The following is a 27,645-nucleotide window of genomic DNA, read 5'->3' on the forward strand; positions in this document are numbered from 1 at the left end:
GGCTCTGCCTCAGGACTGAAAGCAGGGTTGGGTTGCTGGGATAATATAATCCCAGTGAAGTTGTATCTGGGGCTCAAAGGCAAACTTTGAGGGCCCCGCTGTTAAAGAGAAGAGACCAGAAGCTCAGGCCTGGGCAGGGCTCAGGGCCTTATACACTATGGACCTGGAGTCATAGGGTTGGAGGGGACCTGAGTGTTAGCTCATGGACACATTCCCCCCACTTAGGGATGTCAGGCCTAAGCAGCAGCAGCGAACTCTGAGAGACTGAGCTAGGGCTGGGGTTGGGCCAAGGACAGAGAGCGACGTGGGGGCCACCAGCTGAGTGGACCTCAGAGGCCTCCTTGTTTAAGGCTCCTAGGCTGGGAACTCAGCCTGCATCCAGAGAGTACCCCCCTGCCCCCACCGGCCGGCCGCCCGCCGCCCACACGCTAGCCCAGGGTCCGGCAGGCAAGACCTCTTGACACTTAGTATTTCTCCATCTAGAAAAGTACAGATTCCTCCCACCTGGGCTAAGTTCCAGGAAAAACTGGTTCATTCCATTAGAGTAGTTAATTAGTCCTGATGGGCCGGTTCCCTCCAGCAATGTCCTGGGGAAAGGGGAAGCAGCTGTCTGGAGAGGCAGGCCAAACTCAGGTTCCTCTTGGGTGCCCCTGAAGTCCAGGGATTCTTCCCTGCTTGGGTCAGTCCTGGGCAGAATGGAGGGACCCAGAACCCAGGCAGCTCAGATCCAGGGGCAGAAAGCAGATCCCCACTGAGTCTTTACGCTCCGCAGCCAGCACTGTGCCTGGCATGGATCAATCTTTGTAAGGGTTTGTGGTTGAATGACAGGCATAGTCTCCCATCTCGCAGGTTTCTTCCTACCTAAGATGATGTAAGTAAAGAATGCAGCAATGTGCCTGGCACCAGTGAGTGTGCCAGGAGGGGAGACACCCAAGTCAGATTGTGACTGCCTCTGCGAGCCAGAGACTCTTGCCTAGTCGTTTGTATATTCCCAGTGCTCAGCACAATCCCAGGCACTCAGAATACCTGATTCATGCTTGCTTGATGCATGGAATTAATGAGGCGCGGGGGGTGGCGGGGGAGGAGTCCTCCCTGTCAGTTTCTTGCTGTGTGGCAGAGAGTGCACTAGATTGGGAGTCAAGAAACCCAGGCATTGGCCCCCAATCTTCCCCTTGCTGGGTTGTGGGAAATCTGGTCTTTTCCTCTTTGGGCCTCAGTTTTCCCCATTGTTATACAAGGAGGTTTGGCCAGATAATCAGTAAGGTTCATGTTCTGGTTACTGTTGTTACGAAACAAATTACCCCCAGTATGTAGTGGTATAAACCCAACAGTCATTTTATTTTGCTCATTATTTTATGGGTCAGGAAATTAGGAAGGGCTCAATTGAACAGTTCTTGATTAGGGTCTCATGCAGCTACAATCAGATGTCAGCGGGCTGCAAACATCTGAAGCTCAGCTGGGCTAAACATTCAGTATGATGTGTTCATGTGGCTGGCAGTTGACACTGGCTGTTGGCTGGAAGCTCAGCTGAAGCTGTCAACCTAAGCATCTGCAAACATATCGCCTCCCCACCATGGCAGTCTCAGGGTGGTTGGCCATCTTACATGGCAGCTGGCTGCCTCTAGAACCAGTATCCCTAGAACACCAGGTGGAAGTGGCATGGCCTTTCCTAATCTAGCCTTCGAAGTCATATAGCATCATTTCTGCTATATCACGTTGGTCAGAGGAGGCATTTGCTCACCCAGATTCAAGAGGAGGAGGATAGACTCCACTTTTGATGGGAGAAGTATTAAAAAGAATTTGGGGCCTTTTGTTAAAACAACAACAACAAAGAAAACAAAAACAAAACCCCACCATAGCCTGGTGGTCTGTGGAATACTTTAGCCTTGGCCCAAGTCCCTGTGACTGGAGCTGTCTGGTGGTGACTGCTGGGGTGAACCCGATAATGTACAGGATCAGTGAGACCCCCACACTCTGGTCCTCCCTTTCCTGGAGAGAGTTCCTTTCCTCCCCTCCTTCCTTGGTTTCTCTGGATTTTAGGATGAAACTGTCCTTTGTGAATAGCTTTAGGAGATGGCTCATTGCATGGGTGATGGGGCCCCAGAATGAAGTAGGCCCCATGGCCTTGCCCAGGATGGCAAGAAGGAGATAATATTTAATGAGCACCTATTGTATCCCCATATAGAAAGAAGTCGATACTGTATTCCAGTAGATGTTACTGATGAAGTTCATTTTTCCCTCATACCATCTCTAAGGAAGATATTTTATTGTTGTCCTCCTTTTACAGATCAGAAAATGGAGGTTCCAGGGTTTAAGTGGCTTCCCCAAGGTGGTATGGTTGGTGACAGACCCACGATTCAAACCACTCATGCCACCTGCCCTGGGGCAAACCTGAGGCAGAAGCAGCGGCCTCACCTGTCCTGCCGCATGCCCTTCTCATCCTCCTCCCTGACTGCTCCCTCCACCCAGGGCCTAAACTTAGCCACTCACCTCCCCACCAGAAATGACCTGTTGTGTGTCCAGTTCTGTGTCTCTAAGCTGATAGCCCCTCAGGAGGAAGCTTCCGCCCAGGTGCTGGTGACTGATGACAGAGATCCCTAACGCTCTAGAATTGGCCCATAACATGGGCAGCCAGATTTTCCCCACTCCCCATCAACAAGTGGGGGCTTCTGTGTGCCCTCCCCTTTATTTGGGCGGCTGCTGTGACCCACAGAAGATGGTGGAGGTACTGTGCCATTTCCAGGCCCAGGCCTTAAAAACCTGGCAGCCTCCACCTCCTGTCTCTTGAGATGGTCTCTCTGGGCACCCTTAGCCCCTCAGTCAGAAGTCTGGCCGAGTAGCCATGCTGGAGAGGCAGTGGTAGCTGCTCACTCTGGCCGGCAGGCCCAGCTGAACCCAGTCTTCCAGCCATTCTCACTGGAGTGCCAGGCATTTGAGTGAATGTGAAGGCAGCTGCCTTGGACCCTCCAGACTAGTTTGCTGCTAGTTGAATATCACTGAGTGACCTCGGTTGCCACCAAAAGAGTTGCTCAGACAAGTCCTACCTGAATTCCTTACTCACAAAGCTGCGTGATAGAATGGTTGTTTTAAGCCACTCAGATTTGGGGTAACTTGGAACACAGCAATAGATAACTGGACCAACATGTGTTATCTCACTGAATCTATTTATTATCTCTGTTTTACAGACTAGGACATTTAAGCTCAGAGGGATTACGTGACTTGCTCAAGGCCTCCCAGGAAGCAGGAAGCTGGGATTTGAACTTGAACTTGAGAAGTGTGACTCTAGAGCTCCTTCGAACCAAAGCCCTTGTTATGCTGCATCTTGGCGGGTCTGGGTGCCCCTCCTGGCAGAAGGGCTCGCATCTCAACCAAAAACATTATCTTCAACCAAAAGACTGATACTTTACAAGGTGTGACTTTTCCAGCACCAGGCCATTTCCCGGTTTGAAACATACATGGGGAGATGTGGAGTCATAGGGCAGGGCCCCTCCCTCTGCCAAACTCAGGACAGCAGGGGCTGATTTTATCTTTATTCATCTATAGCTGGCATGGAGCCTGTCCAGGGTGGGTACATAATAAATGTTTGTTCAACAAATAAACTGACCCACAAAGGAATAAATGACGGAGAGGAAAGGAAGGCAAGCAGGCTACGATCTGGCGAGAAAGGTTTTCCTGCCATCTGGTGGCTATTCCTGAAACAACACTTTCTATGGCAAGAGAAGAAAATGACAGGTTTCGTCAGGGTCCTTGGCTGTGTGTGTGTGTGTGTGAGTGCAAGCAGCATCATTCTGGAGCTGGGTGGGGTGGGGGTGAGGCCTCCTCCAGGAGTCAGACTTCTTGCCTCTTTCAATGTCGGTGCTCCCAGAGGGTGAGGCAGGAAGAAGAGCTTCCGCAGGCCCCAGCACATTCCGTTCTTCACAGTGCTGAGTATTCAGTGGGTGTTTAATAAGTGAATACTTGGGGGCTGGAATGTTAGAACAGGGGTGATGTCAGATCCCCTAGTTCATCTTTACCTTCTACTGAAGTTTGCAAAAGGGATAGGTATCTTGAAGAGAGGGGCAGAACTTTAGAATATGCCTGTTCCAGGGGAGTCCACCCCGCACCACCCAGGAGTCCCCTGCCTCCTAGTCCTCGCTTTCAGACCTCTGAACACTGGCACCTTCCCACCCTTGTCCTTCCCTGGGGTGGGCCTCCACACACCCCACCCTTGCCAGGCTGACAAGTATAGCTTTTCCTGGCAGTCAGAGGGGACAGGAGTTCCCCCTACAGGGTCTTTAAAAACCATCTTAAGGTGGTTAAAGGTCCTTAAAAAAAAGGCCACCCAATACCATACTTATTTCAGATGCAGTTTCACCTGGAAAAATCTAGACAGCAAAGGATCTCCCTCAGGAAATGGTTGCAAAGATGACAAGAAATTAGATACGTGGAATCGCTGGACCCCAGTAGGGCCCTCTGCAAGTGTATGCGTTATTAATACCTATAACAGTTCCTAGGAAAATACAGAGATGAACCTGCCCACACTTCCCACGCTGCTCCTCAGCCAGCCAGCACCCACAACCCCCTCAGCAGTCCTGTCCACCCATCCCAGTCCAAGCTTTTCCCCCCAAAGTTTCCCACAGGATCCTTGGCCACCCATCCCTCTCCCTCATTGCAAGAGCAGGTGAGAAAGGCAAGAAGGGTTTGGTAAGAACAGACACTTTATTGCACACCATGGTGGGGGAGAGAGGAAGAAGGGTCTAGGGTGACAATGCCTCATCCCCTCCCCTGGGCTGAGTGGTTTTGACCCAGGGCTCTGACCAGCCATGGGACACAGGGACTTGAATTGTTCTGAACTTATGCCAGAACCCAAAGTGACAGCCTGGTGTGTGTGCTTGGGTCTGTACAAAGCAGAGCTTTCAGTAAGAAGGGGCCCTAGGCCCCCTCCCCCAGCCGAAGTCACCAGGCCCCAGTGAAGCAGCAGACCTCACATCTCAGGGCCTATTTGAAGGATACAGGGGTGCTCAGGGAGCCAGGTTCATTCTAACTGGTTCAGTTTCCAGCTCTTTTCACAGTGGGGAGTACTGTGGGGGAGTGGGATGGGGAAGTTGGGGTGAGGAAGGGCAGAAAAGCAGCCCTTCTGCCTGGTAATACCATAGACCTGTGCAGTGCCTGGGACCATGGCTCCTGGGTCCCAGTCCCACGACCCACACAGACTGACTCAGAGCGGGGATTCTCCTGGCACTGGGAAAGCAGCAGCCCCTGCACATGTATTGCTGGAGGGCAGAAGCCGACCTCACTGGCATTCACTGATGTGCCCTACCTGTTCAGCCCCCATCTGGGCCTCGGGCTTCATGTTGCCTCAGTGAGGAGGGCAGAAGGCTCCCTGAGCAAGAAGCTGGTGATGGGGCTGGAGGGCAGGCACAGGTAAGGGATCAGGAGACTGTTGACTCTTTCAGGCACATCCCTGCCCTGGAGTTCCCTCTGCCTTCTGGTGGGCACTGTTTGGACAGCACCAAAGCCAGTGGGGGTGGGGACCCTGTGAAAGGACTTGGGGACCTGGTCCTCTCCTGCTCCTCCAGGATTCTGGGGCTGGTTCTTAGCTCATCAGGTGACCCCACCTGCTTTTGACTCCAAAGGCGTCAGAAGTACAGTGGGAAGGGGGCAGGTGGCCCTTTCCAAACACTGTCAGGACCGCATCAAGGGCAAATACAGCAGTGCTGTGAGATCCCTCTTGGGGTCTCGCCATCTTAAGAATCCTAGTACTTTTCCTCTGGAGAAGAGCTAGCGATTCTACTGAGAACAGCAAGCAGCTGACTGGTAAATACATTTAAGGATTTTTTTTTTTCCCCTAACGCCCTCCTTCCCTGTTTCTGGCAAACCCAGTGGTGTGAAGGCAGTGAGTCACCAGCAAGAAACACATGCCTTTCCCCATAGCAGGGGGCTCCCGAGGCACCCTGCCGGCCCTGAGACTCCCGATAGATAGAGCCGAGAGGAGGAGGAGGCAGGGGGAGGGAGCGTGGTCTTTAGGAAGGTGGTGAACACTGGGAGTCACAGATCAGCACGCTACACACACCCACACTCACGTATGTGCACACCATACACACGCACGCACACACACACCCTGAGCTCTGGGCCCTACGTCTAACACACAGCGAAGACACAGCAAAAGCTATAGGGAGCACTAGCGCGCCCACACCTAGCAAGCATACAGCCCCAGCTCAGCCCCTCCCACTGGGGCCTGGCCCAGCCACACGCTACAAAATTAAAAATATATCAAATATACAATGAAAATAGATCTGTACAGCACTGAGGATGAAAATAGTCCACCAGCCACAGTATAATATTGGGTTTGTCATTTAACAGCATTTACACCCACATGTACAGAGTGAATATACAATAGAAACAATATATAGAAGAGTATATATAGTAGAGTGTCTCTCCTGGGGCTTTGCTTTTCCTGTTGCTAATTCTGCTTGGGATTTGGCAAGGGGCCAGGTAGGAGGTGTTGTCAGGTGAGGGGGCCTACGGTGGGATGTTGTGCCCCAAAAGCTCATCTCTTTGAGAGGTGGGTCTCTCTCTCCCCTCAAACACTCAGGAAAAACAGGTAGGGCAGAGGGGGCTAGAAAGGGGAAGGTGTGGAAGAGGGATATGTAAGAGAGATGGCAGGGTTGGGGGACAGACCGCTCCCAGGCTTGGGGGGACAGTAAGGAACTCGGGGGTGAAGGAGGACACCCTGATTCTGGTCTGTCCCTCCAGGTCCTAAGAGCAGTCTGAGCCACAAGAGTGACTTGGGACCCTTCATGAGGGTGTCCGGGTTGAGCACTGTGGCCTGTTTCTGCCCTGCCCACCAGAGCTCTCCGAAAGATGGAGCCAGTATTCCCTCCTTTCTCCCTCCTTTCCTTCCTTCCCCCACCCCTTCAATCCATCCATCCATCCATCCATCCAACCCCACCCCCCAATCCATCCATCCATCCATCCATCCATCCATCCATCCATCCATCCCTCCATCCCTCCCTCTGCAGACATTAACTCTTGGGTCAGGTTCCTCCCTGGCTGCACTCTGAGAATGGGTTCTCTTCCAGAGGAGGCCCTGAAGGTAATGGTGAGTGGGGTCGCTGTTGTCAGCTGCACCCTTCTGCACAGGCTGGCCTCCATTCTGAAGACCAGCCCTTGCCTTTGGCAGCCTCTACTGTCCACAGCACTGCCTGTGGCACTGGTCACTATGGGCCAGGAAGGCTTGGGAAAGGTTTCCAAGGTGTCTGCACATGATGTGCACACTGGGTGGCTGTGCTTGTATAATAAGGAGAGTGAGTGGTGGCTCAAAGGGGCAGTGAAATTATCTGTCTTTCCCCAGGAGTGAGGCTTCCTGGGGATAAGCCCCTGAACTCCGGGGACCCCTGTTCCAGGGGAAAAGCTGCCACTAGACAGAACATTGGACCCCAGGTGAGGAGGGCGGGAAGTGTGCTTCACAATTGTGCTCCAAACTATCTAATTTGTGCTGGGAACCAACAATTTGTGCTCTGGAAACCTCTCCTTGCACTGTTTCCTTCTCTCTCCAGGAAAGAGGCAGAGGCCACCACTGTGGGCTGGGGAGGGGTGCTGGGGACAGGGAGATGGCTAAGTCCTAATTGAGGTGGGGAAGGTTCTGGTCCCAGTCATTGGACTCCCAGACAAGATGCAGAAGCGCACACCACCCACCCCAGGCAGGGCCAAGGACATGGGAAGATTCCACCCAGGGACCAGGGCAGAGGATGTTCCTCACCTTCTGCTACCAAGGCTCATGCTCAAGCCGAGGGCAGCACCCACCTCCGACAACAGAACTTGGGGCTTCTGCCTATGCCCTCCCAAGTCTGAGCCCTGAGCCCTTCTGCCTTCAAGCAGGTAGCCGCTTAGACTAGGAGCAACCCCGTCTGGGCCGGGCAGGATGGTGTCCTGTTCTCATGGCAGAGTGAGCCAAAGTCCACTCTCCTTCCTCGGCCCCAAGGCCTCTCACCACCACCATGTGGCGGCTCAGGGCACCCCAGAGCCCTAAGAACTGCAGGTGGCAAGTTACAGGAAGAGAGGGAGGTGAGTGACTCCTGCAGTGGCCACTTGGAATCTCCCAGGGACTGGGAAGCCGGACTAATGGGTTGTTCCAATTACATGGCTGCAATCTGGCGGAGGCTCTTGGAGGGCTAGACGAGTGGGGTCCTGAATTGGGAAACAGAGCTGCTTCCAGCCTCCTGCTCAGGGCTAGGGAGCAGAGTCTTCTGGGAGTGAAGAGGGGAGTGAGGCAGGGCAGACCCTCTCTTCTTGGGCAAAGGGCCTGGCCTGGGCCTGGTGACCACCTCGAGGAAGAGGCCAGGCCTGGACGAGTGGGCAGGTTGAGTGTGGGGGGAGAGGTGGGCAGGGCTGGGGCAGTGGTCACAGCTCCGACTCAGGGGTGCTGGCCAGGAGGTAGCCACTCCCATAGCGTCCATTGGGGTTACCACCGGTTTCCAGGGGTGATGTGCTGCCGGGCCCCAGATAGGAACGGTGAGTGGGCATGGGGGAAGGTGCCTCACTGGGCACCTTGCTGAGGATGAAGCGGGTCTCATCGTTCTCCTCCAGGTTGGAGATGTCCTTCATCATGCGGCCCTTCTTGTAGGACACGGAGAGGGTGTTGGAGCCATCAGAGAGCAGGTGGAAGTGCCGCAGGACGAACACCACAGGGATGGGCAGCGTCGCCACGACGATGAGGGTAATCAGGAGTGCCATGGCCCAGTTGGGGAAATACAGGTAGCGCTCGGCCGCCTGCGGGTGGGCTGCCTTAAGGGCTGCTGCCGGCACTGTGACAGCCCTCCCCTCCCAAGCCCTCCAAGACTGCTCTCCTGCCCTCACCCATGGCCTTCCACTCCTCTCCCCTCCCACCATCCTGGTCAGGCACAGCCAAGGATGGGGGTTGACAGGGGTTTACCTGGTCACCTTGGTGAAAGGGTCTAGGGTGATTTCTACTATTATAAAATGGACTAATTCCACTCCACAGGCATGGAGAGAGAATATGGGTTAGAAAGACTGGATAAGTGCATTAATCTTTCTAAGCCTCAGTGTCCCCATTTGTGCTAAAAGGATGATGCCACCTCTGTCTTTGGGCTGTTGTAGGATTGCGGTTTAGGTGTGAGGCACCTGGCAGGGCCTGGCACATAGCACCTGCCCTAGAAAGGTGTATCCCTATCAGCGGTTGCATTAAAGGCCTGAGAAGATGCAAATGTCCCTGGGGTTTGGGGCCCCAACCCTCACCTCCTCCTTGATCCAGGCGCTGTAGCCCGGGGGCGTGACCCCCAGCTGAATGACACTGGCTGTGGTGAGTATAGCCATGCATAGTGGAGACACGAACTTCCACATGTAGAAATAAAAACGGTAGGGGCGGAAGCCCAGCATCTCTGTCAGCTCCTGCATGAACCTGCCAGGCATAGCAGAGAGTCGAGCAGTTGGCATCCCTCAGTCACACCTCCCTCTTCCCCCTTCACCATCTCCTCCAGAAAGTCTTCATTTCCCAGTCCCTCCCTCCTGGGCTCTTCTATTCTTCACATTCAGTGCTCATTGTGTATGGTCTGGCCGGCCCCTGGGAAGGCTCTACTGTCCTCGTTTAACCTCCTCTGATTCCGTCACATCACACCCCATCCAGAGATATGATAGGGCCCACCAGACACACCCTGGGCAGGTGCACGTCTGTTTTACGTATAGACAGCTTGTGTGTTCAGGGAGTGCCTAGCCCTTTCACACTGGCCTGGCTGAAGGCTCCCCCTGCTGGAAAAGCCGTAGAAGTGCACTTCTCGCCGGGCGCGGTGGCTCAAGCCTGTAATCCCAGCACTTTGGGAGGCCCAGACGGGCGGATCACGAGGTCAGGAGATCGAGACCATCCTGGCTAACATGGTGAAACCCCGTCTCTACTAAAAAATACAAAAAACTAGCCGGGCGCGGTGGCGGACGCCTGTAGTCCCAGCTACTCGGGAGGCTGAGGCAGGAGAATGGCGTGAACCTGGGAGGCGGAGCTTGCAGTGAGCTGAGATCCGGCCACTGCACTCCAGCCTGGGCGGCAGAGCAAGACTCCGTCTCAAAAAAAAAAAGAAGTGCACTTCTCTAGAGTCCAAAGGTAGAGAGCTGCCCTGACTCAGGGGTTTCTCACCAAGGGGTGAGCAGAATTCGGCCAGCCGGCAGGTTTGTGCTTGAATGGCATACAAAAGAATCATCTTTACCTCAGTAACCCCTAACTGAAATATTGCATTACTGTCTATTATATTATGAATGCAAGCAACCACAGTAGTATTAACAATACCCGTGACTGTCGCCAATAGATTAAATTACAGATATTTTCATGTTACATCCCAGTTATGGAAGGTAGCGTCATTGCTGATTTTCATCACTACTTCAAAGTTACTATTGTTATTAGATCTATAGCTAGATCTTGTAACAATGCATTAAAAATAAAATGCTCAGACATTACTATATCACAGATTTTAAGCAATATTTCGCTATTTTTCAATATTATTAGTTTCTTATATAATCCTACACATTTTATCTTATGCATTTAAAATAACAGGAGTACAGGGACATCACCAGACTGTCGAAGGAGTCCGGGACACAAAAATCAGCCAGAGTCCCTTGTGGCAGTGTCTTACAGCCCTGGCCCACAGCGGGTGGAAGCAGAGGAGTGTCTTTTCCCCCACTCCCTGCCCCCTCCTGTGCTCTCCTAGGAAGCAGGCGGCCCCTGTGAAAGAGCCCCACTGCCAAACCAGGTCCAGGCATCAGGGAGGGTCAGACCGAGTGGGTTAGTGGAGGTGGGTCTTGCCAAGGACAAGGACAATGTGGTCACGGTCGATGCTCAGTGAGTCAGAGAGACGTAGTTCTAGAACTCCTGGGAACACGTATTTGCCCTAACTTGAGGGATGAGGCCAAGAGCTTACAGTAAGTGTACGACTGCCCTAGGCTTAGGCTGAATCCTCTTACTCTGCACGACCCCAAACTTGGGGCCAAAACCACACCTCATCTCATACCCCTATCTAGGCCCTTACAACTGTGAACAGGCTGCTGAAGTCTACACGTTCTCCGAGGGCAAGGGCCTATTGTAGACCCACTAAGCCCTTCATAAAAACTTAACAGAATTCTGAAGAGTTGGTACCCAGGAAAGGTGCTACGGCAATTTAAGGAGGACGCGAGGACCTGCACCCAGGACACCCAGTCTTCAGACTGGCTCTGTTTCTCCCTGGACAAGTGGCCTTAGGCAGCCCTATCCTTGCACTATGCCTCGGTTTCCCTAAATGACTTGTAAGGGCACTTTCAGCTCTGCCATTGTGACTATGATCTGCTTCTCCAGGGATTCATGACAGGACAGACCCCTCCTCCTGTCCCACCTTTCCCCCATGTCCCCCTTACTTCTTGGTTCCATAAATCCAGGCCACAGCGATGTTCTCAAGGATGACGATGAGAGTGAGTGGCAGGGTGGCCGAGTAGTCATCGAACATGGTGACAAAGTAGTTTCCGGAGCGCTGGACGAACAACAGCCCCACGAAGAATGCAAAGACACAGCAGCCCACTACAGAGAGCCGGGAGGCCGGTGTGGGGGCAAAGGTGCTGGGTGGGTGGGGCCCTGGGGGTTTTGGGGCACCCAGGCCCCTCCTATCACATCCCTCCCCCACGCATGCCTGCAGCCCTCCTGCCAGCAGGCCCAGTCCTGCATGAGGAATCCAGATGCTCAGGTTCTAAGCCCCGCTCTACTAGTCGGGGAGCAACTGAGGAAGGCATTGTGTCTAACTTTCATCCCATGCCTCTGCCCCAGCACAGTGCCTGGCCCATGGCAGGCACTCTACTTACTTGCTGCATTTAACTTAAATGATTCATCTGATTGTTCCCAGTCTTTTTCTCCACCTCAGTTTCCCCATTTGAGAACAGAAAGATACCCGCTCTAGGGATGCAGGTGAGAGGTATCCCTATATGGGCCCTAGATCAACTCAGCAGACCCCGAAGGGAACTGTGGACCGGAGTGACAAAGATGGAACAGGGTGCAAGGCCAGTGAGCGCCCCTGCCCAAGACGACTCAGCATCCCTACCCGAGATGACTCAGCAGACCCTTGGGGAGAGGGGTAAGTGAACCAACACAGGGGCCTAGGTGCAGGCCTCCCAGCTCATGTTTGCTCCACATTTCCAAGTAGCTTTCTCTTCCTGGCTTGTGAGTGCTCATCACTGAGTGGCACAGCCAGGCTCCAGCTGTGTCCCAGTGCAGGGTGGAGCCTTCTGGGTGTGGGGTCATGAAGGACCCAGTCAGAAGCCAGAACAGGATTGCTGTCCACAAGGGCAGCCTGCAGAGCCTGGGCGTGGGGGCAGGGAAGAGTTACCTGTGAACATCTCCTTGGGCACCTTGAAGGTGTCGATGATGGGCGTGGTGATGCCCGCCATGGTCCCGATCATGCTGCCCAGGCCCAGGTTGATGAGCATCAGGAAGAACATGACGGACCAGAACGGGGAGGCGGGGAAGTGCGTCATGGCCTCAGTGAAGGCGATGAAGGCCAGGCCTGTGCCCTGCACGGACTGAAGGCGGGGTGGAAAGCAGGACCTGTGAGGTCACCCCTCCCCGGGGAGACTGCTGCTGCCTTCCTTCTGCCCTTTGAACTTTGGAATAACTATTCCCTCTTTCACAGGGGTTCCCACCTCCACCTAAATCCTGTTGATTTTGGCCAGTGGGTCTCGAACTTTAGCAGGCATTGGAATCCCCTAGAGGTAGCTCAAAAACACTAACTTGGGAGTTCACCTATGGGATCTAGAATCTACAGGTTGTACCAGGAGCTTAGGTGATTCAGAAGAAGATGCTCATGTTTAGAAATACACCCAGCTCAGGACCCTCCTCCTCTAAGATGTCTTTCCTGATTGCTCCAGCCACACTGTGGCCGCTCCCAGCTCAGAACTTCGGAACTGCAGATCTTCATGCAGTGGTCTCAGCCTCGGCTCTCAATGGAGGCACACTGGAGCCTTTAAAAACACCGATACCTGGGTTTCACCCCAGGGACAATGACTAAACTGGTCTGGGGTGAAGCTGGGTGTCGCAGTTTTTTTTTTTTTTTTTTTAAAGCAAAACCAAAAAAACCCAGGAACTCTAATGGGTAGCCAAGGTAGAGAATCACTGCTTTAATGACTGAGCCATGCTTGTGGCTCAGGTGACACACACTGCCGCCTGTCACTTATACATTGCCCTGTAATATTCAGTGATTATAAGGGAACATTTCTTCCCCACTAAGTGAGTGTATAATTCTTGTCATTTGAGTGCTATCGGAGTTGTATTTTATGAAAACACTGCTATAAATTTAGTTTTATTCAGAGAACCAGGCCATGCCCAGGAGAACTGGGCAGGGTTTTAGAGAATGTGAAAAGGGGAGGTCCTTTATGCTGCCAGTCACCTGGGGAAGAAACCAGGGCAGGGGACCCGAGATTGGGCTCTCTTGCTCTTGATCCCCGGGGAAGGGGTCAGGGTGCAGGATGCAGCTCCCTCAGCATTAGGACGGTGCCAGTCCAATGGAGCTGACTTTTAACATGGAGCCCAGGGAAAGCACCCTCTTCCCCAGTCCCATGAAGGACAGGGTTGACCCAGGCTGACGGGAGCTGGCTCTGCCCCATGTGAGCCTTGGCTCCAGCCTGGTTCCGAAGACACTGTGGGTATGTGCCTTTCCTGTTACCCCTTCTAACAGAACAGTCATTTTGAAAGTGTCCAGTTATGTAAGTATAAATAGAAGCAAGGTGTCCTAACTTGGGCCTGAGCATTAAGGAGGAGTCAGCACCCCCCAGCACCACCCTAAAGTCTAAGTATCATCATGGCAGTGAGATTGGAATGGGGACAGGTGGGGGAGGGCTAGAAGCATCAAGAGGTGGTTCTAAGCATGGGCTCTGGACCCAACTAACTGGATTTGAACCCTGCCTCTCTCACTTACTAGTTGTGAGACCTTGATCAAGCCCCCCCACCTCATAGGCTACTCATCTGTAAGGTAGGGAACAATATGAATACTCAATTCATAGAACTGTCTTGAGCATCAAAGGAGATAGATAGCAACGGACAAACACTAACGTCAACACTTCTTTGATGCATACCAAGTCAAGGCACTGTTCTGAGTGCGTTACCTATGGCAGTGCCTGGTGCACGAGAAGCCCGCTCAGTAAGTAGAAACATCGTCCCATACACTTACTGTGACTTCTGAGAGGTGTGTGTCTGCCCTACTCCTTGTCTAGGCTCAAGCCTACCTCTGGGCAGGGACTTTGGCCAATACCTTTCTTCCCTTTCACTCCCTCTGGACACATAGCAGATCCTTGCCTACTAAGTAAACTAATGACTACCTGTCAGCATCCTGAGGCCTGAGCCCAAGCTCCAGCCAGCGACAGCTGCTCTCTGGGTTCCTGCCTGTCCTGGGAAGGGCAGCCTATCCCCGCACCTTGTCCAGCTCGTCCTCCAGAAGGCAGGGGTCAAGGCCCAGGGCTGAGAACTGGTCTTCCTTCACGGTCATGATGACATTGTACATCTCCATGTAGTCCTTTGTGGTCAGGTGGGAGAAGTTGACGTGGGGTGGGATGAGGTCCCGGCTCAGGACATTGGTGTTGAGGTACCCTAGGATTTTCTCAGCATTCCTGCAGCACAAAACCGAGGGAGCCAGGTAAGAAGGCAGGGATGGGTAATGGGTGAGATCCTGGAGGCTCCTCCCAGGCATCCAGGTGAGACCCTCATAGGCCACCAACAGAGGCATTTCTGAGCTTGTCCTTGTGGACCAGAGCTGGTGGGGACAGAACGCTCCTCTGATCTCCATTCCTCAGCCTGAGTGGAGGGGACCTCTCTCCCCATGCACACGCCCGCCCCCTACTCCCAGGTAAGGTAGACAGGGAGAAGGAGGGACAGGAGGAGAGATGCCACCTACTCGACCACACACTTCTCATTCATGATGTTGGCCTTGAAGCCCAGCACAGCAAACACCACGAGGGTGGCCAACACTGACGTGAAGAAGTTGATGAAGGACACCAGGGCGGCATCGAAGTGGCAGTTGTTGTCCTGCTTGTTGTAGCTGGAGAAGGCAATTACACCACCAAAGCCCAGGCCCAAGGCAAAGAAGACCTGGGTGGCTGCCTCCCGCCACACCTGGGGGTCCAGCATCTTGTCCAGCTATGGCAGAGGACCAAGCAGGAGGAAGAAAAGAGACACAGAGAAGATGGTTTTATTCATGTGCACACCCCCTTTCTCACATGCACACCCCCTTTCTCAGCCTCAACAGAGTTCAGAGGCAGCAGCCCATAGTGGTAAGAAGCTGTGTGAACTTGGGCAGTTTCCCTAACTCCTCTGAGCCTCAGTTTCCCCAATACACAGATCACAAGAGTATCAACTTCAGAGGATGATTGTGAAGCCTTGGTAAGACAACATACATGCTGAGTGCTTACATAGTAATTTAACTGCTACCATGCCTTACCATGCAGCCATCATACTAAGGAACATCATCAAGGCCATCGCATACGGTCACGTAGTGCACAGCTCTAGAGAGTGCCATTCACTTAGACTAGAGTGTGACAGATGCCTCCTAGAGTCCTGCAGTGAACAGCTTGCACAGCAGCACAAGGAAACTGAGAATACCAGAATGTCCATGATGCCTTCTCCACCTCAAACTCCCCTACCTCATGGAAGGAAAAAACAAACAAACCACCTGCTTCTCCCCACCACCACCCAAGCGGAAGCACAGAGCCTAGACAATTCCTGGAGAAAGGGCCCCCGCCTAAGCCTCCATCTGCCCTCACACCTGACAGAAGCCTGAACTGCAACAGCATTTGCATGGCGTGGAGCAATTTCCAAAGCCCCTTTCCAACCCATTTTCCTTTTACTGTTTGTTCCTTGGGGCAGGGACCAAGCCTTGGACCCAGCATGGAGCTTTAGAGTCTCAGACAGATCCAGATCCAAATCCTGACTCCCATGTTTAAATGGCTATGAAGCCTTCAGGAAGTGGCAGTGACTGTGTTATGAGCCTCGGTTTACTCATCTGAAAAAAGGGAATAGTAATAGAGGCTCTGAGTGAATGTGAGGATCAAATGGATAGCAACAAGTAATGCCTGTACATAGTGGCACTCAATCCTAACAGAATGATGCTGACCTAGTCAGGACGGGGTGTTTTGTGTTTTGCGGGGGTGCAGGAAGCAAGGATTACTATTCACATTTTTAAAGGGTAAACTGAGACCCCAAAGATGAAATTGCTTGCTCAAGGTAATGGAACTGGTTAGTCGGGGCAGAGTGGTTACTAAAATATAGATATTCTGGGCCAGGCCCCCACCCCTGACCCCAGCACTAACTCCTGACTCAGTTTGCCTATCACTTATACTCTTTAAAGCATTTTCCCCTGCAACCTGTGCTGCTGAGGTGAACCTAAGTGACTTCACTCCAGACAGACTAAGGAGGTAAGGAGCCAATTAGAGAGTTCACTTCCCTGTGGTGACAAGCCTTGTGTGGGTCCTGGCACCCCCATTCTGAGTACCTGTGGGTAAGTCCACATCTGAACAGTGAGGTGTTGGACCTTAGGGTCCATCTGGACTTTAGCTGTCTTTAATATCACAGCCCTAAATAACATCCAGGACACAGGGCCCACCTGCCGCCATCTCAGCAGCTTCCTAGGCACGTCTCAACTCCTGGCAGCACTCCACCAGCTGACATGTTGGCAAGCTCAGAGGATTGGCAGAGCAGTGAGGCTGAGGGCAGCACCCCCCATGCTGAGGGAAAAGAGGTGGGGGATGGCAGTCGAGCCTTTGAGCTTCAGGGCCTGGGCACAAATGGAGACCAAGAGGACTGTCTGGTCAGAGAGCATGTGTGCTCCAGGGGAGATTAAGGTCCCCTATCCAGCACAAAATAAGTAAAACCATCTTTAGTCCACCAAGAAAGCCCAGAACCCAGGACTTAAGGATCTAAGGGCCCCTTGGCATCCATGAGGAGACCCTCTCCCCAGCCCACCCCTGGGTACTTATTAGGTGTAAGGTGTCAAGGCCTCCCTGTAGCAATGACAAGTAGCCACTCATCCATCAATTTCTGAGCACCTGCTGTGGGCCAGGCCTGGTGCCAGGCAATGCAGAGACCACGGGGAACAGAGGCAAGCAGGGTCTCCGAGTTTACACTCTAGTTGGAGAGAGACACATTGGTCAAATGATCCCACGAACAAATGCTAAATTGCAAATGTGACAAGGGCTGTGAAGGCTGGGCACCCAGTGCTCCGAGAGCCCATAAGAAGGGGATTTGAACAAGTTGGGAGGCCAGGCCAGAGGAAGAGGTCCTCAAGCTGACATCTGAAAGCTGATGAAAGCGAGGCCATGAGGGGAGGGTAGAGCATTCGGGAAGAAGCGTAGACAGAGGTCCTGAGATGGGACAGATGATGGTGTGTAAAAGAGAATGGAAGCTGCCAGGGTGGCTGAAGCAGTGAGGGTGAGGTGGGGGTGGCACAGGTGGGGCTGGGAGAGGAGAGAAGTTAGATCAAAGGCCTGTACAGATCTTGTCTTTAAGAAAGCACGTAACCTGAGAAGCCACCAAGGGATTTAAAGAAGTTGCGACACAATCATGTGCATTTCCAAAAGAAATAAGTGGATGCAGCAGACCTTCGAGGAAGCAGCTTCTGGGGTCCAGGCTGGAGGGGACAGTGGCTTTGCTAAGGGGCCGGATGGTGCCAATGGAGAGATCTTCGCAGGACAAACCAAGGAGACCTTCGGAATGGACTGGAGATGGGAGATGCTGCAGAGGGAGAGGCTGAGATGAGGGCCATGTCACCGGCCTGCATACCTGAGCAGGTGGAGACAGGGACAGTGGGACAGGAACAGGTTGATGGTGTTGGGCAGGGAGGATCAAGACATCAATTGTAGAAAGGTTGAGCTGAATGTGTCTTTAAGACATCTAAAACGAAATGCCAAGTGGTCCGCTGGACAGATGAGCCTGGAGTCAGAGAGAGGCAAGCTGGAGATAGACTTTCTGAGTAGCAGGTGTGCCGGCAGGAGCTGAGGCTGTGGCTGTAGTTACAGAGGGATAAGAAGCAAGAGCCTGCTCCTATCTCCAACACTGAATGCAGGGAAGAGGGGGAGTCTCCTGAAAGGGAGTCAGAGAAGAAGTAGCAGGGGCAAGAAGAAAACCCAGAGCACGGAGGAGGAAGGGTCAGCGCTGCCAGTGACAGACCCTGAGGGAGTCCGCACAGGAGGCTGCTGGGGGCTACAGGGCTTCCTCGGAGTTGCTCCCTGGCGAGAAGCCAGGGGAAGTGAAGAAAGGAGAGAGGTAGAGGGGAGGAAATGGAGGCAATGTGGATAAGCAGGTCCTCAGAGAAGCAAGCCTCGGATCAGGAGGAGAAGAGCAGTATCAGAAGAAGGCTATGAAATCCATGAAGGGTTGCGTTTTTGTATGTTGTCTTGATTTCATTTTTGTTTTTGCTTTTGATGGAGTGTCTTGAAAAGCTGGAGGGTAGGATGTTGGGCGGGGCGGGGCGGGGTTGGGGGGAAGCTGTCCTCATAGGACTACCCTTGGGCTACTCATTTGAGAGGGGAGGGAGGGAGGACAGGATGGGGCAGCTGCAGGCAGGTTTTATGGTCGGTTTCTGTCTCTGTCATCTGAGGGAGTTTCTTGGCAGCTTCTGTTTTCCCTGTAAGGCAGGAGGCAAAATCATCTGCTAGGGATGAGTATGCCGGAAGGAAGGTCAGAGGGTGTGGAGGATTGGAAGGGTTTAAAATAGCCACAGCAGAGCATGGGAGAGCCAGGTGACCAGAGAAACAGGGCAGGGCTGTCCTGTACTGCTGGCGGCCCACCCCCTTGCATAGGAGGATGTCTGGTTTTTAAAGTAAGATGAAATGTTACCTTCTTTACAAAAGTAATACAGGCCCACGGTTCCTTATCTAAAAGCCCTGGGGGCTGACTGGTTTTGGAATGCAAGCTTTTGTTTCTAATTTAATTTTAGAGAGGTAATGTGATGCATATGCTACTTAATTACATAACACCCCCAGCGGGGTCTGGGGCAGCACCCTGTAATCAAACATATTAGTATTTCTGCAGCAAAATATGAATATTCACACCAAGTGAATCCATAAAGACTATAAGTAGCCTCACATCTGTGCAGGTCATTTTGCTTCCAAGTGAGTTCTGGAGGATCAAAACCAAACCAAACCAACTTTTGTTTTTCAGGGCTCTTTGGATTTTGGTACTGTGGATAAGGAAATGGGGGCCTGCACTGTGCCTAGTAGAAATTTGGAGAATAGAAAAGGAGAAGAAAATAATCATAGTTCCACTGGGAAAGGACTTGTGTTAATTCTCATCTCTTGGGTGAGTTTTTGAAAAATAATTTTTCAAGCATGCTCCAGAAATGGGCATAAGGGTGACTTATGCCTGGAAGGCATGCTGGCTGGCCTTCTCTGGTATTCACAAATGTCAATCACAACAGCCCTACTGCAATCTGCTGGAGCCTGGGCGCTTCTCCTAGGCTAGAAACCAGGACCTCATGGCTCTGAGCAGTTTGGTGAGTTCTAACTACGAAGAATTATGAAATTTTCTAAGAGAAGATATGTTGAGATGATTAAATCAAGTTTAGCCGAAAGCTGCCTCCTTACATATTTTAAGTTTGGCCTAAAGGTTTCTCTGTACATCATGAACTATAAGAAGTGGAGGTGTAAACAGACTGTAGCCTACTCTTGTGCCAATCACTGAGTTCTGGCCAATCACATGTGGCCAACTGTTCGAACCGACTTCAAATAAGGCAAACGCCGAGCTGTGACCAATCCAGCTGTTTCTGTACCTCACTTCCGTTTTCCGTAAGTCACTTTCCTTTTTCTGTCCTTAAGTCTTCTTCCATCACATGACTGCACTGGAGTTTCTGAGCCTACTCTGGCTCAGAAGGCTGCCCGATTCACGAATCGTTCATTGTTCAATTAAACTTTTAAACTTAATCCAGCTGAATGTGTGTGTGTGTGTGTGTTTTAACAAGATGAACACAGCTCTGGTCATGTCGCCTGCATGCTGAAAAATCTTTGATGGTTCCCCCCTGTCTTCTAGAAAATCTTTTTCCATTCCTTTATATTCTGAACATTCTAAATGCAGGTAACTTACTCCTCTTCAAAAGCACCATGGTCTTTCACACCTCTGGCCTTTGCCTAGGCTGTAATTGTTTCCTGAAATTCCTTTCCTCCTACTCAGTTTCTGGTAAACTCCTACATATTTCTCAAAACCCAGCATGAATATCATCTCTTCTTTAAAGCTTTTCCTGGTTGCCTCTGGTCCTTGAGCTCACAGCTCTTGTCAATACCCGCATCACACTTTTATGTGTCTTGTCTTCCTTTCAACACTTTGTGCTTAGGGGTGGAGCCCATCTCCTCTCCTGTTTGTACGAATAGTGCCTGTGCCTGGCACGTGGGAGAGAAGGAAAGAGTCAGGAGCACGAGAGAGAGAGAGACTGGACAAAAGTTGACCTTTTTCTATGAGTTGTGAGCTGAGCAGGAGGGACCAGACAAGGGGCTGCAAAGTCGTACCAGCCTTTTGGGCTAAGATGCTGTTTTCTAGAACAAGAGGATAATCTTAGGACTTCAAACTTCTACTTTCTAAAACATGGCTATTTTAACACTGGCTCCATTTTATTATCCTTTCCTCTTCTCTTTCTTTTTTTTTTTTTTTTGGTAATTATTTCCTTTTTTATCTATGTCAATCATTTTTATAAAAAGGTCCAGACTACCTGTGAGACCCAAATTCATACCATCATTAGGATTTCTATCACTCCCTAAACCTATAAGGTTTAGGATAAATGAAGATGTGAATCAATTCCTCAGCCTAGTCACAGTTCAGGGCCAAATTTCATAAATGGAGGCAGCCACTCCTGGGAGGATACCACAGTGCCAAACTGCAGATCAGAGCCGGCCCTATATAGCTTGGAGAGTTCTTGGAGGATGGAATATTCAACAACTTGGGATTGAACAAAAATTTGTTTGTTTGTTCAGATTGCTCTTTTTCCACTAAAAAATTATGGAATATTTATTATAAAATGTACAAAAGTAGAGAAGATAGTGTAATGAATACCCATCACCCACATACACATCACCCAGCAAACTGATGGAACCAAATCTGACATTGATAGGGCCCAGGAAAGCATCTGAGGGTGGGCTTGACCTTTGAGGAGAAAAGTGCCTGGTGCAGTTGGTCCTCCCTTCCAGCCTGCAGCTTGGAGGGGTACTCTTGCTGATGGAGATGACCGCAGATGCCCAGTGCTAATCTGGGGGTAAATTGAGCCTGGTACCTTCAGTACATAATGAATTTAAGGGGCTCTTTCCAGGATTCCTGGGGTGATGGTGCATGATCTCTAACAAGCAACAACAGAGGATGAACCCTTGGCCAGACTCAGAAAACCCCACCCCCCTTCCAGACATCAGGATGTGATTGCAAGAGGAGGATGGGCAATGGGGTTTTCCCTCAGAAAAGAGGGCTCACCCCCTCCTCGGGGTGTCTGCTCTAAAACAGAGGAACAGCTTCCTGCCACTTCTTCAGCATGATGGCTGAACTACTTCCTCATGCAGGGAAACAAAGTGTATCAAGGCGTTTGACTCATGCGCATGATGATGCTTTTGAATCCACAAGCAGCTGCTGAGCCCTAGCCTGAGCGCATGTGTGACAGGAGCACACGCCCTTGCTTCTCAGCACTGCTGTGCACCTGCTGGTGTGGAGCCAGCCAGGGCCACGAGGCACCAGATGGCACTGGAGCACCAGGCTCCTGCTGCCCAAGAACAGTGTCACCTTCACAAGGGATGAGGATAATAATAGCTAACATTTGCCACATGCTCTCCACTTGCCAGGAGCAGTCCTAAGCGCTTTCCTGACAACCCCGTTGGGGAGGTGCCACTGTCCACCCCATCTTGCCATTGCGGAAACTGAGGCCCTGAGGGCAAAGGAACTTGCCCAACAACTGCTGGGTGATGAGCTAGAGTCTGAACCAGATTGTCTGGCTCCAGAGCCCATGCTCTGGTCATGAGGCTGGGCCTCCTTCATCATCCTGCTGAGAAGCCCTCTCTCTAACTGTGAGAGTCAAGAAGCTCCACCCCTAACCTCCACCCCTGGACCTTTAGAACTTGCAGAGATCCCACTTCTCTTCTCCAGGAGTCGATGCACACCCCAGATCCCTCGGTCTCCTTTTCCTCATCCCTGTATCCTGTAACACCTAGTTCTTCTCCTCCAGATGTACGCATGATGTCAGTTTCCTGTGTACCCCCCTGTGATGTTTTATGCATATACCAGCAGTATACACTCACACATACATTACATGCGCATAGACATACACACACATGAATAAGTGTGGGTGTGTTCCTCTTTTCCCCTGCTGTCCACACCAGAGCTGTCATGGAGCTCTCCACACTCCTGGGGCCACTGTCCTTGCTCTCAGCCTCGGCACTTCCTCAACATGCTAAGTTGGGAACCCACAGAGTCCCAGAGCTCCTGGCACACTGCCCCTTCTGCTCTTGTCCACTCACAGCCCCCTCCCTACAGTTATCCACCCTTTCTGTGCTTTAGTTTTCCCATCTGCACAGTGGTGATGAGATCACTGACCTCTCCAGGGTTGTTAGGAGGTTTAAATGGGTTAATATGTGCAAAGTGCATACAAAAGTGCCTGGCACAGAGTACGCACCATCCATTGTAAAACACAGGCTTGTGGGCCACGTGCGGTGGCTCACACCTGTAATCCCAGCACTTTGGGAGGCCGAGGCGGGCGGATCACAAGGTCAGGAGATTGAGACCATCCTGGCTAACACAGTCAAACCTCTACTAAAAATACAAAAATTTAGCCAGGCATTGTGGCACGCGCCTATAGTCCCAGCTACTTGGGAGGCTGAGGCAGGAGAATCATTTGAACCCGGGAGGCAGAGGTTGCAGTGAGCCAAGATCGCGCCACTGCACTCCAGCCTGGGGAACAGAGTGAGACTCCACCTAAAAACAAAAACAAACAAAAAAAAAAACAGGCTTGTATAATTACCTCACTGATGGTTGGAAACAGCATGCTTTCAGAGATGTTCAAATGTGAAAAACTATCCATCTTGGAGTTGCAGAAGTGTTGGCGATCTCCATGCTGGAGAGTCCACTGTACATTCCTGACCCCTAGCCTCCAGGGGGCCCTTCGTGCCGCCGCTGCCCACACATTTCTCCCATCTCTTACACAGTTACTTCACACTCACTCCTCCTTAGCCCTCCAAGTCCTCCTCCTCCCTTCCTGCTCTCAAATGATCACCTCGTCTCCTACTTCACGGCAAAAAAATGACACAATCGGCAGAAAGCTCCTCCCCACACCATCTTACCTGCCAGCGTCCATGCGCCATGGCCCGGCCTATCCCTCCTGCTACTATGCGGACTGTGTGTGGTCCTAGCTGAGACCAACTCCTCCAGCTGAGCACTGCAGTCTCTCTCTCCTGCTTATTTCTCCTCTCCTATAACATAAACTTCCTCCTCTTTTTTGAGTTTCTTAAATGCACAATTCAATCATTTTTAGCATATCACACTGTTGTGTAACTTTTACCACACTCAATTTTTAAAACCTCTTCATCACCCCCGAAAGAAAACTCAAACACGTAGAGTCATTCCGCACGTCTCCCCCAACCTCCCCACAAGCCCAGTACTAACCACTAATCCACCTTCTTTCTCTATGGATTCACCTATTCTGGACATTTCATATCATTGGAATCATACCGTGTGTGGTCTTTTGTGTTTGGCTTCTTTCATTTAGCTTAAAGTTTTCAGGAGTTGCATGTTGCAATGTGTATCACTGCCTCATTCCTTTTTATGGCTGGATAATATCCCATTGTATGCATATACCACATTTTAAAAATTTATTCTTCAGTTGACGGACATTGGGTTGTTTCTACGTTTTGGCTATAATGCACAATGCTGCTATGAACATTTGTGTACAAGTTTTTGTGTGAACATCCTTTCAGTTCTCTTGGATACGTGCCTGGGAGTGGAATTGCTGGGTCATATGCTAACCCTGTTTAACCTTTTGAGGAACTGCCAGGCTTTGTTTTCCAAAGCCATTATACCATTTCACATTCCCACCAGTGGTGTATGATGGATTATTTTTATCACATAAATTGTGAAATAACACCCTTGACCCCATGGCCCTCTCCAGTTACCATCCCATTTCTCATTTCTCTGCTCCTCTAAAGCAAAACTCCTGAGAATAACTGGTATCTATTACTTGTCTCCAATTCCCCACCTCCCATTTTCCCTTCAATTCCCCACCTCCCATTTTCCCTTCAATTCCCCACCTCCCATTTTCCCTTCAATTCCCCACCTCCCATTTTCCCTTCAACCCATTATTATTAGATTTGTCCTCAGCACTCCACCAAAGTAGCTCTTGTTGAGGTCACCAGTGACCCCTCTGTTGCCAAGTCCCTTGGTCAATTCTCAGACCTCATCGCCTGACCTCTCAGCAGCTTTGGACACGGCTGATGGTTCCCTCTTTCTTAAAACATTTTCTTCACTCTGCGTCTAGAATGTCTGTCTGTCAGCCTGCCTGTCTCTCTCTCTGCTCCTATTCTTCGACCCCCCCCACCAACCCCCCCACAGCTATCCCTCCCTCAACCTCTAAACACCAGGGCCCCAGTGCTCAGCTCTCTTCTCTGTCTTCGTTCATTCTCTAGGTGTTTGGAAACCAATCTGTGGCTTTAAATTCTCTCTGTTATCCCAGACTCCCAAATGTAGACCTCCACACCTGACCTCTAGATCCATACATCCAACTGCCTCCTCAGCATCTCCATGTGGAGATCTGTTAGATATTTTAAGCCTGCCCTGTCCGAAAGAGTACTCTTGATGTTCCCCACTGATTCCATTCCCTCCACTGTCTTCCCCATCTCCATAAATGTCAATTCCATCCTTCCAACTGCTCACATAAAGGGCCACAGTCATCCTTGACTCCTCTCTTCCTCTTACACTTCACAACCAATCCAAAAGCAAATCCTGTTGACTCTGCTTCTGAAATGTATCTTCCATTAAACCAACTCTCATCACTCCCATTGCCATCACCTGGGCTCACACCCCAGTCATCTCTCACCCAGAGGACCTCCTAGCAGGTCTCCCTGTCCTGTCCTTATTCCCTCAGATTTTCTATAGAAGCCATTTAAGAGGCTTAGAATGATCATCCTAAGACAGAAGCCAGATCATGCTGCTCCTCTGCTCAGAACTCTCAATGGCTCCCTTTTCACCAGAGTAAATGTCAAACTTCTTACCTTAACCACACCATCCTCATGATCTGGCTGTACATTACCACTGACCATATGTCCTACCTCTTTCCCCTCCTGTTCAAGCCACACTGGCCTCCTTGAATATGCCAGCCACAGCCAGTCTCAAGCCCTTTTCACTCATTGTTCTCTCTGTTCGGGATGGAATGCATTACTTCCAAATATCCACATAGCCTGCTCCCTGACCTCCTTCAGGTCTCCTTTCACACATCACTTCTCAGCGAGGCGTTCCTTGACCGTACTGTCCATAAGTGCAACTCTTCTCCCCGAATGCCCTAAATCTTCTTTCTCTGCTTTATTTTTCCCCTTGGCATCAACAGTTAATGACAATTCTTTATCTTATATTATCTGACAACATCTGCCTCCCTCCACCAGAACGTAAGCTCCATGAGGACCAGGAAGTCTGCCTGCTTTGTTCACTGCTGGATCCTAGGACTCGGAACAGTGCATGTAACAGGCATTCAATAAACCTTTGTTGAATGAATAGGTGAATGGTGGTTATTTGGGTTGTTTTCAATCTTTTTCCACTAAAACAAATGCTGTAATGAGCAATGTTGGTCATTACATTACATTGTACACTGATCATTTTGCTTATGTATAAGTACATCTGTAGGACAAATATGTAGAAGTTAAATTGGGCTGAAGGACATGAACAGTTGTAATTTTGATAAACATTCTCTGAACATTTTGATGGTTAAAAATTCTACCATAGTCTACCACTTTATATTGAACAAATCACATGATTAATTTAATTGCATGGTACCCCATGCTGACCTGGGTTTTTACCTACACAGAAAGAAAGTAATCAGGAGAAAAGCTGCCCAAGGAATTCAAGAAGTTCATTAGCCGTCACCACGAGTTACTGTCCTATCAATGATGCTAGTGGGTCATCATGGCAGCCTGGCTACATTGCATTCATCATACCCAGTAACTGCTTGAAGACATGCACTGCAAAGTCCAAGTCTGATAGCCTGAATAATTTCCAATGTTGGAAGGCTCTGTGGAAGGGAAGACCTTCCAGGTCATTGAGCATAATCTATGGAGAGCCAATGCTTCTCCCACAGGGATTCTGAGATGCCCTGGCCAAAAACTCTTGGACTCTGCCAGAGGTACCAGACAGCATGACTCTTGGGGATGTCATTTACATTATAGTCTATATGAATGGAGCAGTGCACAGCATGGGCAGCTAGGGCATTGACCTGGTACTTTACAGCACCATTCTAGGGCAAGAACTTGAAATGGCTCCTAAGACCCCTCATATCTCCCCAGTTCTGTGCTGAAACAGTCACAGCTCTGCAACAGTAGTTTGCCACATATAGACTGTCAGGCATTTGTTTCTGAGAGTTGGCCTATCCTTCTGCAGATGACTTGGAGGGATTTGTAAATAGGAACCTCACCCCAGCCATCACCATTGGCCTCACTTACTTGACTCCCTGAGGGGGCTTGGATGGAGCCCCCCAGAGCTTCCTTCTCAGCCAGCTCAGCTCAACCGTGGGGTGTGAGATGGGGAAAGGCAGATTAGCAGTAGTGTGCTGGGGGTTTTGTTCCCGCAAAACCTCTCCTGCCCACCTCCCAAAATGTGGGTTTGTTTTTAGCCATTCCCAGGAATATAAGAAGGAATGGTTTTAGATGAAATTGCAAGGTAGGGGACATTTCTATTTAACCCTCCACTCTTGCCACCTGGCTCTCAGCCACCAATTTTCATGAAGCCAGTTTATCAGCTGGAGAGCATGGGATGTGGAGTCTGTGGACATGAGTTCAGGTTTTCCCCTGCTTCTTGCCGGCTGTGTAGCTTCAGGAGAGTCACTTTATTTTTATGTTGATTTTTAATTAATTAATTACTTTTTGGAGATGGGGTTTCACTACTGTTACTCAGGCTGGTATCTAATTCTTAGATTCAAGGGATTCTCCCACCTCAGCCTCCCAAGTAGCTGAAATTACAGGCACATGCCACTGCGCCTGGCTCCTGGATTTGATTTTTTTAAGTCTCATGAAGACCCTGGCCTCTGCAAATGCCAAAGTGGATTCACATGGTTTCCTGAACATCCAGGAAACCGTTTTAGAAAGAAGCACCCCAAGGTCAGGCGCAGTGGCTCACGCCTGTAATCCCAGCACTTAGGGAGGCCAAGGCGGGCAGATCACCTGAGGTCAGGAGTTTGAGACCAGCCTGACCAACATGGAGAAACCCTGTCTCTACTAAAAATACAAAATTACTCGGGTGTGGTGGCGCATGACTGTAATCCCAGCTACTTGGGAGGCTGAGGCAGGAGAATAGCTTGAACCCGGGAGGCGGACATTGCGGTGAGCCGAGATCGCGCCATTGCACTCCAGACTAAGCAACAAGACCAAAACTGTGCCTCAAAAAAGAAAGGAAAGGAAATGGAAGGGGAGGGGAGGGGAGAGGAAGGGAGAGAAAGGAAAGGA

The 27,645-nt window shown here is 50.8% G+C and overlaps 1 protein-coding gene and 1 pseudogene across 2 annotated transcripts in view; both read right to left on the reverse strand.

Moving 5' to 3' along the window:
- Positions 1 to 4,679: 4,679 nt before the first annotated feature.
- LOC105516049 lies at positions 4,680 to 7,395 on the reverse strand (annotated as a pseudogene). Its single transcript, XR_001002431.1, has one exon. The product of XR_001002431.1 is annotated as an uncharacterized LOC105516049 (transcript).
- Positions 7,396 to 7,738: 343 nt separating this feature from the next.
- The window catches only part of SLC6A17 (solute carrier family 6 (neutral amino acid transporter), member 17), a 48,444-nt gene continuing 28,537 nt past the window's right edge, over positions 7,739 to 27,645 (reverse strand). The window contains exons 7-12 of the mRNA XM_011948076.1: positions 14,889 to 15,130; positions 14,412 to 14,604; positions 12,333 to 12,525; positions 11,374 to 11,533; positions 9,238 to 9,400; positions 7,739 to 8,751 (exon numbers count right to left, since the gene is read on the reverse strand). Of these exons, the coding sequence (XP_011803466.1) occupies positions 8,383 to 8,751; positions 9,238 to 9,400; positions 11,374 to 11,533; positions 12,333 to 12,525; positions 14,412 to 14,604; positions 14,889 to 15,130 (1,320 nt within the window). The 3' untranslated portion in view covers positions 7,739 to 8,382. The remainder of the gene's footprint in view (positions 8,752 to 9,237; positions 9,401 to 11,373; positions 11,534 to 12,332; positions 12,526 to 14,411; positions 14,605 to 14,888; positions 15,131 to 27,645) is intronic.

The sequence above is a fragment of the Colobus angolensis genome, unplaced genomic scaffold (genome assembly GCF_000951035.1).
Source record: "Colobus angolensis palliatus isolate OR3802 unplaced genomic scaffold, Cang.pa_1.0 Scaffold273, whole genome shotgun sequence".
NCBI lineage: Eukaryota > Metazoa > Chordata > Mammalia > Primates > Cercopithecidae > Colobus > Colobus angolensis.